Source organism: Pseudophryne corroboree, chromosome 1 (genome assembly GCF_028390025.1).
Source record: "Pseudophryne corroboree isolate aPseCor3 chromosome 1, aPseCor3.hap2, whole genome shotgun sequence".
NCBI lineage: Eukaryota > Metazoa > Chordata > Amphibia > Anura > Myobatrachidae > Pseudophryne > Pseudophryne corroboree.
The window spans coordinates 357331726-357348017 of NC_086444.1; the positions used below are offsets into that span (position 1 = coordinate 357331726).

Here is a 16292-nt window from a genome sequence, read left to right on the forward strand (position 1 = left end):
GTCGACGGAGACACCACACACACATTTGCTCCATCTCCTCCTTAGAAGAGCCTTTTACCTCAGACATGTCGACACACACGTACCGACACCACGCACTCAGGGAATCCTCTTATCTGAAGACAGTTCCCCCACAAGGCCCTTTGGAGAGACAGAGAGAGAGTATGCCAGCACACACCAAGCGCTAATACCCCAGGAAAAACACACAATGTGTTTACCCAGTAGCGCTGTAATACTATTATTTGCTGCCAATTATGCCCCCCTCTTCTCTGAAACCCCCTTTCACCGTGGATAAGCAGGGGAAAGTCCGGGGAGCTTCCTCTCAGCTGTGCTGTGGAGAAAATGGCGCTGGTGAGTGCTGAGGGAGAAGCCCCATCCCCTCGGCGGCGGGCTTCTGTCCCGCTTAAATATAATAAAAACTGGCGGGGGCTCTTTATATATACAGTGCCTAGTTTTATATATATATATCTATATATATATATATATATATATATATATATATATATATATATATATATCTATCTCTCTATCTCTTTTGCCAGAAATTAGGTTTATATTGCTGCCCAGGGCGCCCCCCCCTGCGCCCTTACAGTGACTGCCGTGTGTGAGGTGTGTGGGAGCAACGGCGCACAGCTGCACTGCTGTGCGTTACCTCAGTGAAGATCATGAAGTCTTCTGCCGCCTCTGAAGTCTTCTTTTTCTTCTCATACTCACCCGGCTTCTATCTTCCGGCTCTGTGAGGACGACGGCGGCGCGGCTCCGGGACGAACTCCAGGGTGAGACCTGTGTTCTGACTCCCTCTGGAGCTAATGGTGTCCAGTAGCCTAAGAAGCAGAGCCTTGAAACTCACAGAAGTAGGTCTGCTTCTCTCCCCTCAGTCCCTCGATGCAGGGAGTCTGTTGCCAGCAGGCTCCCTGAAAATAAAAAACCTAACAAATATACTTTCTATCAGGAAGCTCAGGAGAGCTCCCTGAAGTGCACCCATCTCCTCTGGGCACAGTATCAAACTGAGGTCTGGAGGAGGGGCAGAGGGAGGAGCCAGTGCACACCCAGATCCAAAGTCTTTCTTAAAGTGCCCATGTCTCCTGCGGAGCCCGTCTATCCCCATGGTCCTTACGGAGTCCCAGCATCCTCTAGGACATTAGAGAAAATGGTGTTATTTTACGAGAAAGTTATGATTTGATTTTGTAACAAAGTTATGCGTGTCCCTCCACTGGCACCGTATTCCCAACAGGATCCAGTTTAATCTAAGCGTGGATTTGTGAAATGATCAATTTTGGTTTGATTAATTTAGCACTATTCAGGAGTGCCCATAAGGTTTAATTCAGATGTAGTTGGAGGTGCGATCACTTCCTTAGAAGCAGCAGTGATGGCGCTGTATGGTGATGCAGAAGGAGACGTCTATTATAAGCACATAGCTCACCATCAGGCGACTAATAGCACCCATGGTGCCATGCAAGTCTCCCAATGCAGAAGCCGGCAAATCTCCGCCCTACAACGGAGTTCACCAACCTCTCCCCACCCCCTAATGACCTCCAGACGGTAGCAGACTGTCACTGACAGTCTGCAGTCGGTCTGTGTCCTATGCTGTAGAACGCATTCGCACACACGCAGAACAGGTCCTTGCATGCGCAAAGTACCTAAAATCAGTACATTGGTCTACAAAATTTACTCTTAACATTTTAATGGGTATTCCTAAGCAGAAGAGGAGCATGGAATTATATTATTAAACAATGGTAATAGTCTTTCAAGGCATTGGGTAGTAAAGACCAAATGAAACACCATACTAAATTGCATTATTTGACTACACTATGGCAACCTCATACAGTCAAAAATAAGAATTTACTCACCGGTAATTCTATTTCTCATAGTCCGTAGTGGATGCTGGGGACTCCGTAAGGACCATGGGGATTAGCGGCTCCGCAGGAGACTGGGCACAACTACAAAGAACTTTAGACTACTGGTGTGCACTGGCTCCTCCCACTAAGACCCCCCCTCCAGACCTCAGTTAGGATACTGTGCCCGGAAGAGCTGACACAATTAGGAAGGATTTTGAATCCCGGGTAAGACTCATACCAGCCACACCAATCACACCGTATAACTCGTGATACAATACCCAGTTAACAGCATGATAACAACTGAGCCTCTCAACAGATAGCTCAACAATAACCTTTTAGTTAAGCAATAACTATATACAAGTATTGCAGACAATCCGCACTTGGGATGGGCGCCCAGCATCCACTACGGACTATGAGAAAAAGAATTACCGGTGAGTAAATTCTTATTTTCTCTAACGTCCTAAGTGGATGCTGGGGACTCCGTAAGGACCATGGGGATTATACCAAAGCTCCCAAACGGGTGGGAGAGTGCGGATGACTCTGCAGCACCGAATGAGAGAACTCAAGGTCCGCCAGGGTATCAAATTTGTAGAATTTAGCAAACGTGTTTGCCCCTGACCAAGTAGCAGCTCGGCAAAGTTGAAGAGCCGAGACCCCTCGGGCAGCCGCCCAAGAAGAGCCCACTTTCCTCGTGGAATGGGCTTTTACTTATTTAGGATGCGGCAGTCCAGCCGCAGAATGTGCAAGCTGAATCGTGCTACAGATCTAGCGAGCAATAGTCTGCTTAGAAGCAGGTGCACCCAACTTGTTGGGCGCATACAGGATAAAGAGCGAGTCAGTCTTTCTGACTCCAGCTGTCCTGGAAACATAAATTTTTAGGGCCCTGACTACATCCAACAACTTGGAAGCCTCCAAGTCATTTGTAGCCGCAGGCACCACGATAGGTTGGTTCAGATGAAAAGCCGATACCACTTTGGGGAGAAACTGGGGACGAGTCCTCAATTCTGCCCTATCCATATGGAAAATCAGATAAGGGCTTTTACATGACAAAGCCGCCAATGCTGAAACACGCCTGGCCGAAGCCAAGGCCAACAACATGACCACTTTCCACGTGAGATATTTTAAATCCACGGTTTTCAGTGGCTCAAACCAATGTGACTTTAGGAAATCCAACACCACGTTGAGATCCCAAGGTGCCACTGGAGGCACAAAAGGGGGCTGAATATGCAGCACTCCCTTAACAAAAGTCTGAACTTCAGGTAGTGAAGCCAATTCTCTCTGGAAGAAAATCGATAAAGCCCAACTCTGGACCTTAATGGAACCCAATTTAAGGCCCATAGTCACCCCTGACTGTAGGAAGTGCAGGAACCGGCCCAGCTGAAATTCTTCCGTTGGGGCCTTCCTGGCCTCACACCACGCAACATATTTTCGCCATATGCGGTGATAATGGTTCGCGGTTACTTCTTTCCTAGCTTTTATCAGCGTAGGAATGACTTCCTCCGGAATGCCCTTTTCCTTCAGGATCCGGTGTTCAACCGCCATGCCGTCAAACGCAGCCGCGGTAAGTCTTGGAACAGACAGGGCCCCTGCTGCAGCAGGTCCTGTCTGAGCAGTAGAGGCCATGGGTCCTCTGACATCATTTCTTGAAGTTCCAGATACCACGCTCTTCTTGGCCAATCCGGAACAATGAGTATAGTTCTTACTCCTCTTCTCCTTATTATCCTTAGTACCTTTGGTATGAGAGGAAGAGGAGGGAACACATAAACCGATCGGTACACCCACGGTGTTACCAGAGCGTCCACAGCTATCGCCTGCGGGTCTCTCGACCTGGCGCAATATTTTTCTAGCTTTTTGTTTAGGCGGGACGCCATCATGTCCACCTGTGGTTTTTCCCACTGGTTTACAATCATTTGAAAGACTTCTGGATGAAGTCCCCACTCTCCCGGGTGGAGGTCGTGCCTGCTGAGGAAGTCTGCTTCCCAGTTGTCCACTCCCGGAATGAACACTGCTGACAGTGCTAACACTAGAGATGAGCGGGTTCGGTTTTACTCGGTTTTACTCGGTTCTCAAAACGGCATCTAATTGGCTCACGGATGTCACGTGTTTTGGATAGCCAATAAGATTCGGTTTTGAGAACCGAGTAAAACCGAGTAAAACCGAATCCGCTCATCTCTAGCTAACACGTGATTTTCCGCCCATCGGAGAATCCTTGGGGCTTCTGCCATCGCCGTCCTGCTTCTCGTGCCGCCCTGTCGATTTACATGGGCGACTGCCGTGATGTTGTCTGACTGGATCAGTACCGGCTGGTTTTGAAGCAGGGGTTTTGCCTGACTTAGGGCATTGTAAATGGCCCTTAGTTCCAGAATATTTATGTGCAGGGAAGTCTCCTGACTTGACCATAGTCCTTGGAAGTTTCTTCCCTGTGTGACTGCTCCCCCAGCCTCGAAGGCTGGCATCCGTGGTCACCAGGACCCAGTCCTGTATGCCGAATCTGCGGCCCTCTTGAAGATGAGCACTCTGCAGCCACCACAGCAGAGACACCCTTGTCCTTGGAGACAGGGTTATCAGACGATGCATCTGAAGATGCGATCCGGACCACTTGTCCAACAGGTCCCACTGAAAGGTTTTTGCATGAAACCTGCCGAATGGAATCGCTTCGTAGGAAGCTACCATTTTTCCCAGGATCCGCGTGCAGTGATGCACCGACACCTGTTTTGGTTTTAGGAGGCCTCTGACTAGAGATGACAGCTCCTTGGCCTTCTCCTCCGGGAGAAACACTCTTCTCTGTTCTGTGTCCAGAACCATCCCTAGGAACAGCAGGCGTGTCGTAGGGACCAGCTGTGACTTTGGAATGTTTAGAATCCAGCCGTGCTGTTGCAGCACTTCCCGAGATAGTGCTACCCCTACCAATAACTGTTCCCTGGACCTCGCCTTTATCAGGAGATCGTCCATGTACGGGATAATTAAAACTCCCTTCCTTCGAAGGAGTATCATCATTTCCGCCATTACCTTGGTAAAGATCCTCGGAGCCGTGGAGAGACCAAACGGCAACGTCTGGAATTGGTAATGACAATCTTGTACCACAAACCTGAGGTACTCCTGGTGAGGATGGTAAATGGGGACATGTAGGTAAGCATTCTTGATGTCCAGCGATACCATGTAATCTCCCTCGTCCAGGCTCGCAATAACCGCCCTGAGCGATTCCATCTTGAACTTGAATTTTTTGATATATGTGTTCAAGGATTTCAAATTTAAAATGGGTCTCACCGAACCGTCCGGTTTCGGTACCACAAACATTGTGGAATAGTAACCCCTTCCTTGTTGAAGTAGGGGCACCTTTACTATCACTTGTTGTGAATACAGCTTTTGAATTGCCTGTAACACTGCCTCCCTGCCTGAGGGAGTGGTTGGCAATGCAGATATGAGGAAACGGCGGGGGGGGAGACGTCTCGAATTCCAGTTTGTACCCCTGAGATACTATTTGAAAGATCCAGGGATCCACCCGTGAGCGAGCCCACTGCTTGCTGAAATGCTTGACGGGCCCCCACCGTACCTGGCTCTGCCTGTGGAGCCCCAGCGTCATGCTGTGGACTTAGAGGAAGCGGGGGAGGACTTCTGCTCCTGGGAACTGGCTGTATGCTGCAGCTTTTTCCCTCTACCTCTGCCTCTGGGCAGAAAGGACGCGCCTTTAACCCGCTTGCCCCTATTGGGCCGAAAGGACTGTACCTGATAATACGGTGCTTTCTTTGGTTGTGAGGGAACATGGGGCAAAAATGTAGACTTCCCAGCTGTTGCTGTGGAAACGAGGTCCGAGAGACCATCCCCGAACAATTCCTCACCCTTATAAGGCAGAACTTCCATGTGTCGTTTGGAATCTGCATCACCTGTCCACTGCAGAGTCCACAACCCTCTCCTGGCAGAAATGGACATTGCACTAATTTTGGATGCCAGCCGGCAAATATCCCTCTGTGCATCCCTCATGTATAAAAGTGCGTCTTTTATATGCTCTACGTTCAACAAAATAGTGTCCCTGTCTAAGGTATCTATATTTTCTGACAGGGAATCTGACCACGCAGCAGCAGCGCTGCACATCCAGGCTGAAGCTATAGCCGGTCTCAGTATCACACCTGTGTGTGTATATATAGATTTCAGGATAGCCTCCTGCTTTCTATCAGCAGATTCCTTCAGGGCGGCCGTATCCGGAGACGGTAGTGCCACCTTCTTCGACAAGCGTGTGAGCGCTTTATCCACCCTAGGGGATGTTTCCCAGCGTGATCTATCCTCTGGCGGGAAAGGGTACGCCATTAGTAACCTCTTAGAAATTACCATCTTTTTATCAGGGGAAGCCCACGCTTCTTCACACACTTCATTTAACTCTTCAGATGGAGGAAAAGCTACTGGTAGTTTTTTCTCTCCAAACATTATACCCTTTTTTGTGGTACCGGGGGTAACATCAGAAATGTGCAACACATTTTTCATTGCCTCAATCATGTAACGTGTGGCCCTACTGGAAGTTACATTAGTCTCATCGTCGTCGACACTGGAGTCAGTATCCGTGTCGACATCTGTGTCAACCATCTGAGGTAGCGGGCGTTTTAGAGCCCCTGATGGTTTTTGAGACGCCTGGGCAGGCACAGGCTGAGAAGCCGGCTGTCCCACATTAGGTATGTCGTCAAACCTTTTATGTAAGGAGTCGACACTATCACGTAATTCCTTCCACAGCACCATCCACTCAGGTGTCGACCCCGCAGGGGGTGACATCACATTTACAGGCATCTGCTCCGCCTCCACATAAGCCTCCTCATCAAACATGTCGACACAGCCGTACCGACACACCGCAAACACACAGGGAATGCTCTGACAGAGGACAGGACCCCACAAAGCCCTTTGGGGAGACAGAGAGAGAGTATGCCAGCACACACCAGAGCGCTATATAACACTGGGATCCCACTATCAATGAGTGTTTTCCCTATAGCTGCTTTTTTTATATATATATATATCTCTATACTGCGCCTAAATTTAGTGCCCCCCCTCTCTTTTTTACCCTTCTGTAGTTTTCTCAGACTGCAGGGGAGAGCCAGGGAGCTTCCTTCCAGCGGAACTGTGAGGGAAAAATGGCGCCAGTGTGCTGAGGGAGAAGCCCCGCCCCCTTTTCAGCGGACTTTCTCCCGCTTTTTCTGTGATACTGGCAGGGGTAATTTTACATCTATATAGCCTCTGGGACTATATATGATGTATATTTTGCCAGCCAAGGTGTTATCTATTGCCCTCAGGGCGCCCCCCCCCCCCCAGCGCCCTGCACCCATCAGTGACCGAAGTATGAGGTGTACATGAGGAGCAATGGCGCACAGCTGCAGTGCTGTGCGCTACCTTGGTGAAGACTGAAGTCTTCTGCCGCCGATTTTCCGGACCTTCTTCGTGCTTCTGGCTCTGTAAGGGGGACGGCGGCGCGGCTCCGGGAACGAACACCAAGGTCGGGTCCTGCGGTCGATCCCTCTGGAGCTAATGGTGTCCAGTAGCCTAAGAAGCCCAAACTACCACCTGTTAGGTAGGTTCGCTTCTTCTCCCCTTAGTCCCTCGCTGCAGTGAGTCTGTTGCCAGCAGATCTCACTGAAAATAAAAAACCTAAATATACTTTCTTTCTAGGTGCTCAGGAGAGCCCCTAGTGTGCATCCAGCTCGGCCGGGCACAAGAATCTAACTGAGGTCTGGAGGGGGGTCTTAGTGGGAGGAGCCAGTGCACACCAGTAGTCTAAAGCTTTCTTTGTAGTTGTGCCCAGTCTCCTGCGGAGCCGCTAATCCCCATGGTCCTTACGGAGTCCCCAGCATCCACTTAGGACATTAGAGAAACAGGATGTATTTATGTGACCGGCGGTCTCACTATACAGACGCCGGGATCCCGACCGATTGACAGCACAATAGTCAGTAGGGCGACTAACAGGGACTATTCCCACAACACCCATAGAGTGGGATTATTACCTATGGCGAGCGCAGCAAACCACCAAGCCCCTGTTTTAGCCCATGTGAACCAGCCTTCCCCGACATGACAGCGCGCTGAATTGAACAGCTAATTCACGGTGCTATTCAATCCACACAGAATTGAACCAAGCCCATTGTAAGATGCTTTTTCTACAGTGCAGGGCTGTAGCCATCATCTTTTCCAGAGTGTATGACTTTGGGGGGGTATTCAATTGTTTGAAAAGTCAGTTGGGTGTCTTTTTCCTATTCTCCTTAAGGACAGTCAAGATCAGTCTACTGTGCAGGACACTGTATGAGATTGATCTGGAGGAGTGCCAGAGTGGTACACTATTACACTGAAGCCAGGTAAGCATTAATGTAATCCATGGCCACAGAAATCAATCCAACAGGGTCAGCCTTTAATAATTCCCCATTCAAAAAAAAAAACCAGTGATCACGTTTCTATGCAAGATTCAGGGTGGGGAGAGGCTGGGCGAGTTGGATCTCGCCAACACGCTTATGAAAGAGTAGGCACTCACAGGTAAAACCTAGGGGACATGCTCTTTACTTATAGCTTATCAGTAGAATCTTGAATAATGTATACTTTGGTACAGTTTATATACACAGTGCATACTAGGTGACATGGTGTTTAAATGAAGCTTGGCGACAAATCCTCTCCACAAAACCGCACATTACATCTAAAATTGAGCATTAAAAAAATACCCCACACATGAATTTGACACCAGTCACATGTGTATATCTAAACACACACTTAGGGGTATATTCAATTGCAGTCAAAAACTGCCGTCTGTTAAGACGGCAGTTTTCGACTTTTTAAGGTCGAATCCTGATTCGACCTATTCAGAGCTTTTCGACAAGTCGAGGCATTAGACTTGTCAAAAAGCGCGTGGATCGGCAGAATAGCTGCCGATCCACGTGTTGATGTCGAAAACGGGGCCAAATCTGACAGGGAGACCGGGGGGGGGAGACACAGTCGGCGGGCATATGGGAGATCAGCGCTGCAGCTGGATGTCACTCACCCACCCGACCTCACGGCAGCTTCCACCCGGCTCCAGCACACTGCTTGAGCCGGGTGGAAGCTGCCGTGAGGTCGGGCGGGTGAGTGACATCCAGCTGCAGCGCCGATCTTCTCTGGCTGCCACCGGCTGTCCCCCCGCGGCTCGCCCCCCCCCCTCTCCTCCTCTGGGTCCCGTCTAAAATTAGACTTGAAAAAGTCAAATTTTAGATGGGACTGAATAGGGGTTGTCGGATCCATTCCGACAAATACATGTCGGAACGGATCCGACTTTAATTGAATATACCCCTTAATATTAGGAAAAGTATTATTACAGAATTTCAAAAGAAAGCTGTAGTGTGTAACTGGATGGAAAGCATGCCATGAAATTAACAAACTGTAGGAAAGACTAAACTAGTGGAGACATGATAGTTCATTCCACAGATCTGAAATATTTTGGCAGAAGGCATTCTACAAAGTAACAAATACTGCAATTAAAACAGATCATAAACATCCACAACATCATCAGCTTTTCTTTTTTTAATGATATATATCTAAACACTAGACTTTCTTCTGCAGCATCTGGCAAAATACTACTTATTGTTCAAATGGCCTTTGTCCCACAGCTGCAGGCCCTGCTTGCTTACTACAGAATACTTTTCATTAAAAAGATTTTAAAAAAAAAAGTTTCTCAAAAAGGTAATTTTCCTCAGAGTCCACTTTCTGATGTTTTGTCAAACTATCTGTTCAAATTTCCACCAGACTATCTGCTGAAATCCACATCTTCACATTAGGGAGACCAAAGGACAGAATTGTTGAAATTGGAGGACTATTATTTGGTTCAAGAGTCCTTCTACTGCTTGAGTTATGTCACAGTCAATTCAACAGCCTCCAAAACACAGCAGTGAAATCACTAAAGGAAGGGCCAGGTGTTGACCAGGTTTGTGTGTTTATTTATATGAAAGCGACAGCAAATTATATTCTTGTTATTTCAGTGGCACCACCCAATTTCAGCATTATCTCATAAGTGAGTAGAGGGAAAGTATTATAATGCATTAATATAAGTGTGTGAATAAAAGAAATATGGCAACACTGAGCTGGCACACTTTAAAAAGCATGTACAACTATGCTTATATTAACAAACATATGGGGGCTAAGTCAACTGTTTTACCCTGCAGCTACCAGCACGGCACCGTTTAGCCACGGGGATAACAATTTTTCTCGCAGCCTCCCGAGGTGCAAGAAAAAGAAAAACCGTGTGGAAACTTGTCACTTTGGGCATCCACACAGTAGTTTAGACAACCAAAGCAGGGAGTTTGGCCGGGTTTAGCAGTTTTAGGCAGCTAAACCCAGTTTGTTTGGGTACGACATGCACAATGTGCATTGGCACCCACACACAATTGAATTGTGATAATTGTTTGGCGTCCAAAAAGTCCTGTTCAGACGGGGATTTTAGATGCCCAAAACAACTAAACTGGCCAACATGTCCAATATACCTTACAAGATATTTTCTTTAATTTATTCATTAAGCATGTCTGTCTAATACAAGGCTAAACCAGTCTTAAAAGACAGAATGAGCGTACAAACTTCAGGTTTGGGCGCCCAAACTACAGACTTTTTACCACATTGTTCCTTGCTGACTGCGGGTGCTAATGGGCTTCTATTGGATCAACAATTGAATAGCTCTGACAGAAGCCCATTCCTTCAGAGGCAGCAGATAGCGAGCGACACAGTTGAATAGGCCGCTTTATTAATCTTTGAGCAGAAGTATAGTTCTTAAACAGTCCCAGCCCTTTAATACACAGTTTTCTCTTTCCCCATTACCAGAACAGTCATCAAAACATGTTGGTAAGCCTTAGTAAAATATTCAATTTAGAGGGGGAATGGGGGACGACACAGATTGGCCTAGCCGTAGGTGAGAGGTGAGATAATGTTGCTCAGTCAGGGGAGCCTCACAACTTCCCCTGCCCTGCTATGATGTCCCTAAGGCTGTACAGTAATTCTCAGTCCACAGACTGCAAATTGGAGCTGCTGCGCACGGGCAGCAACTCCTCAGAGAGCTCTTATCTGCAGATTGACTTCAGCCTTTTGTCCCCCAGCGATTGGCTTACTATCTCCGTAACAGGTTTCTTAAGAGATTCACAAGCCCAACCACTTAACTGACATGGTCAGATTTCATGCAACTGCGTCATCCCACCCTGTCCTCCCGTTTTTGACAAGGAGATCCGTTCTGCAGATGTACATAATATAATGTTTACATATTTTAAAAAATACTTTTTCAACTTTATTAAATAAAATATATTTTAAAAAACAATGTTGTTAATGCTTTTGAAGGGAAAAATTGTCAGTTAAGTGGTTAAGAGCAGTTAACTATGTAAAATAAAAAGAAGATGAGATAATCAAAATATCCAAGTATGCATACTTGGATATTTTGATTATCTCATCAATTACATGATTGTCTAAATAATAAATACAAGAGTGCTCCTAAGGCGGGGGGGGGGGGGGGGGGGGGGGGTACGGGACAACTTTGTCTTTTCTCTCCTTTGAATTGTGGAGCAGTTAACTACAGCTGTCCGACACTACTTATTATAGGATAACAAAACTGACTAATCAATGGCAGTAAATGACTCGCCATCTCTACAATTGTCTGAATGTCTGACACCAGCACCAGAGACAGTTGGGCAAGTAGCTCAACTTCTATTTACTATATCTAAGTGCTCGATTCAATTCTGTGCGGATTGAGTAGCGTCAGGAATTAGCTCCTGGAGCTATTAAGTTGAGTACGCTATGATACCCGACGAGGGGATTTCATTGTACACCCCTCCGGGTGGCAAACAGAAATATGACAAAAGTCCTGGCGTGATGCCGATTTCTGCCCTTAGCGCGGTGGAAACAGCACTGCACCAGGCACTTATGTCGGAGAATGCCGGTTCTAGCAACAAAACACTGTTTGGGCTGTGAGATCTGCCCTTCTCCGACTAAATCCTGGCACTATTCAACCCGCGCAGAATTGAATTGACCACCAAGTCTTATAAGCTGCAAAGCAACTATAAAACATGGTTCCCCTTTTTGACATTTTAACTTATGTGTCAAGCATTCTGTCTTCTTGTCGCAATCAGGACTGTGGCAGTTGTGACATGGATCATAGTATTTGGACTGTGTAGTAAAAACCTGCATTACAAACCTCCAATGAGTATGACATGCTTTCTGTATTTGTTATGTAGTCTGATCAGCAATTATGTATTCACACCTTGGTTGTTTTTATTGGATATTTTTCAATTCACTGATCACTTTGTTTATATGCTTTTGGGATTAAGAAGTCACAGTGGCAATATTACGAGTTAGGGGGGCACTATGGTGTGGCATACTATTAAACTGGGCATTTCATTGTGGTATATTATAAATGGGTGGGCACCACACTGTGGTATACTCTAAATTGGGTTCCAGAGATGAACATGTTGAGGGGAATGATGGTATGTAGGGAAGCTTGAGGGTCATTCGAGACACGTGTGTTGTTCTACAGAAGTTTTCATAGGTTGTGTATGATGGTTTGGCTCCTAGATGTTAGAATTTGTTGAGTTTTGCATTAATATTACGATACCAAAAGAAAGTGCAGTTATCCAAGAAACACCTTTAAGGACCACTATAAAACACACAAAAAAATAAAAATAAGTTAAGAACACGAGATAACACAATCCAGTGCTAAACCAGCATACTGCAGCTGTTAACATAAGTATTCACTCCAATAAATTGAAGTGATCTTTAATTTATTATCCTAATTTTATCCAACACAGATGAAAACGCAGTGATTAATCATTAGGGCTCCTGTGACATAACTGTTCTTGGACATACATACACCAATCTATGCAGTGCATTTCAGCTGAGCAAACGTACAAGCTCACAGACAAGCACTTCCCTCCTAACATGGCAGCCTCCTGAAGAGTGATAAGCAAAAACACATCAATAGTTACATATATTATTCAGCTAAGTAACAGAGCCTTTGATATGTCAAACAGCTTCTCTCGCCCTTTAGTCATACCAGCATCTATGTTGTACCAAGGGTTAAATTTACACTAGAAAAATAAAAACAACAAGTTGCTAATGGCATAGAGACAATTATATTTACACTTTTATATAGACCAGTAGACATTTTCCGCAAAGAAAATAATCATACCAAGTCATAATACCTCAGATTAATTGGATTATAACTGAGAATTAGTAAAATGATTTCACTAATTGACCTTGCCAGCTACTGACTCATGTCTGAAAATAGTGTACTTTATAAACTAAATACTATTTTGCACATGGATAAAATACTTGATGCAGTCAAATAAGAAGTAATTTTACTGAAGTATAAAATCGTGTTTCAAAACAAGGTGTGCCCTATAGTTAACCATACATATGCATTTCCCTAGAAAACACAAGGTGGAAATCTGGTGGAAAAGAATAACAGCAACACAGAGTCCTGACAGTGCTTTACCATCATATAAAAACCTCTGACATTTTGCAATGTTGCATTAGTGCATTCCTTTTCTCCCTAGATGCTTCAACTCGGCAAAAGACAACAGCTTTAAAATGACAATATGTGCATTACTCCCATAGATCCTCACATACTTGCCAGAAAACAATTTCATAGTAAACGATGGGATTTATGTTATCATGTTTCTTAGCTGGAGAACAACCCCAGTGCTAGTGTCCCCAAATAGAAAGAAACAATTAAAACCTGGCTTGTCGCCATTCACTCAGTAATCACTGCAATGCATGTTCGTGCTGCAATGGGGGAGATCTACTAGGAGCACAATCTGCAACGGGAGCAGAAACAACATTTCCTGACGTCCAGCAGGCAGCTGGGGTGGGCTGACACCAGGAGACAGGGGCAGCTCCTGCCTGTGTCATACCCAGCTGCACACCGGTAACGTTACCCGCCTGCGGGCACACTAACAGCAAGGCGGCGCGCCCGGGACGTGTGGAGACAGGCTGCTACTGCTGCCTGGGGAATGACAGAACATCAGAGTAACGAGAAGACGACGCTGTACGTAGCAATGCCCGTGTATAACGCTGCTGTGTGCTCAGGGAGGGGGTGATAGCCCGGGGGCAGGGAAAGTGAGGGGGTTCTCCGGGGAGAGGTCGCTGCCAGCCCCGTGCGGACACTTCCCAGCTCGCCCCGGAGTCTCAGGAGCAGGAGGGTGGGGGGAACGGGGAGAGGTGGGGGGTGCACATCCGGGACTACGTACTTACCACACCATGCCATAGGCCCCCTCCCCGATGTAGGAGAGGTTGGTGTATCGCGGGCCCACGTCAAACGCCTGTCCCCGCACCATCTCGGGTCCCCCTCCGGGGTTAGCCGAGGCCCCAGCCGCAGCCGCCATATTTGCTGTCAACGGAGAGTATTTGCTGGCGCTGTCCCCGGCAGGGCTGTCTCTCTCTCCCTGGCTCGCTGTCGGCGGTGTCGCTGTCCTGCTGGTTGGTGGTGTGTGGGAGGCGGCGGCCGAGGCTTGCAGGATCCCGTTCGGGTGAGCTCGGTGGCTGTGTGAGGCGCTGTCTGGCTGACGCCTTCCCGCCCGCTGGGTGTGTGAGGGGAGGGCCGTATGGGCTGGGTCCGGGAGGCGGGGCTTCCTCACGCTTTGCTGCAGTGGGTGCGGACGCGTAGAGATTCTTTTTTTCTTCTTTTCTTTTTTTCTAATAACAATCTTTATTGGAAAAACAATTTATGGACAGTACCAGACGGATCCATTCCCCATCATTAATACGGTTGTAATACGCGTAATTCAGTTCTGCATCAATATCCAATATGTACATAAAAAGAACATTTAAGTCACTCTCACTAACATCAAATGCTATTATGTTAATTTCTATTATAACACAATTTATATGTCAGTCACATGAATTGAATGCCGGTGGCAGGGCACAGTACAATACCCTCCAACATTTTACACATGAAAACCGGTACAAATGTGAGAGGTGGTGGGGATCCGGTGCGTGTGGTGGTGCCTGCTGCCGTGCAGGTGTAGACTCGGTACTCACCAGGCGCCGCTCTCTCTCACCTTCAGGTACCGGAACCTTCAACGGACCTGGAATTCTTCAGTCGGATCCGGACACGGCGATTCCCTCTCGGAGCTGACCGACGACCTAGCCGAGGAGAGAAGGGTTTACATTAAAGGGGGTATCGACCCTTCTTCCGCTGGAACAGGGGATACCCCAGGGGTGGCCGCGACCTTCACCGGCTGGGTGAATGGTCATCACCGGCACAAAGCCTCAGCTACCCAGATTTCACACACTCGCGCTTTCGCATGTAGTGTGATGAAAAGGGATTCTCACGTCCGTGAGCAATCCCGATTCCGGCGCTCGGGGACAAACAAGGGACAAACGCACACGAATGCTACTCACCGTCACAAGTCTTGCACTCCGATCTTCTCCACTTACAGGTCCCTGTAAGGAGGCAAAGAGAAACAGCCGTGCAGGGCCTAACTCTACCCTAGTGTCACACCCTATACTAAATACAACGGCAGAGCCCTCAAACTAGCTCTGTGGGTGTGGTGCAACAAAACTATACAAACACAGACACTTTGCCCTGCACGGTAACAACATACATCACAATATCGGAATGCAATATCACACGGTGTTGTCCCTTTTCTACCCGGCTCAGAACACCCAGTAGTGGGGACCGCACAGCTCACCCACCTACCGTACTCTCAGGGTGGCCTGGGCCTAGCGCCACCTGTACTCACCTCGGGGAAAACACTGCTTCGCTGGGCCTAGCGCCCCCTAACTGCGCACAGGCCGGAGGCCTGACTTCGCCCACGGGCCTAGCGCCCGCCTAACTTGCTGCCCGTTGGGTGACCTGGGCCTTGTGCCCAGGGTCACCTTATCTGTACCTACTGGCCAAAATACGCTAGGGCCTAATGCCCTCTATCGTCCCACAGGCCTAGTGCCTGATATGTGCCCCGGGCCTAGTGCCCGCCTAACTGCCCACAGGCCTGTGGCCTGACTATCCTTATGGGCCTAGTGCCCAACCTGTGCCCCCAGGCCTAGTGCCTGCCTATTTTGGACACGGGCCTGGAGGGCCCGACTACATGCCCCACGGGCCAGGAGGCCCGACTCAATGCCCACGGGCCGGGAGGGCCCGACTCAATGCCCACAGGCCGGGAGGGCCTGACTGTGCCCACGGGCCTATTGCCCGAACACCCGGTGGTCTAGCGGAGGAGAGGGGGGGGGGCACCTTAGAAGGGCCTACCTGCGGTGAAGAAGGCTGCAGTGGGGAACTGCACAGCTCAATTGCTTCCCACCACTGCAGCGCTTCTCGACCTGGAGGAACTCTTCTGCCGCTGGCCCGTCCTGGCCAGCGGCGCCGCCGTCTCCTCGCCGCGTCCAGCCGCCGCTGGACATCTTCCCGGAGCCCGACGTCTTCCGGCCTCTTCAGCGGCCACCGGAGCTCTTCTTTCCACGGCCGTCGTCTTCTCCTCTGCGCCGGATGTTCTTCTGCGC

General features: G+C 48.1%; 1 protein-coding gene across 2 annotated transcripts in view; it reads right to left on the reverse strand.

Annotated features, from left to right (window-relative positions):
- Positions 1–14420, reverse strand: part of MAPK1 (mitogen-activated protein kinase 1) — a 229030-nt gene extending 214610 nt beyond the window's left edge. Inside the window, exon 1 of one of the 2 annotated variants that reach the window (XM_063964781.1) lies at positions 14046–14420. In XM_063964781.1, coding sequence (XP_063820851.1) covers positions 14046–14176 — 131 coding nt within the window. In that variant the 5' untranslated portion in view covers positions 14177–14420. The remainder of the gene's footprint in view (positions 1–14045) is intronic. The other variant, XM_063964780.1, reaches the window with a different exon arrangement.
- Between the last annotated feature and the right edge of the window lie 1872 nt (positions 14421–16292).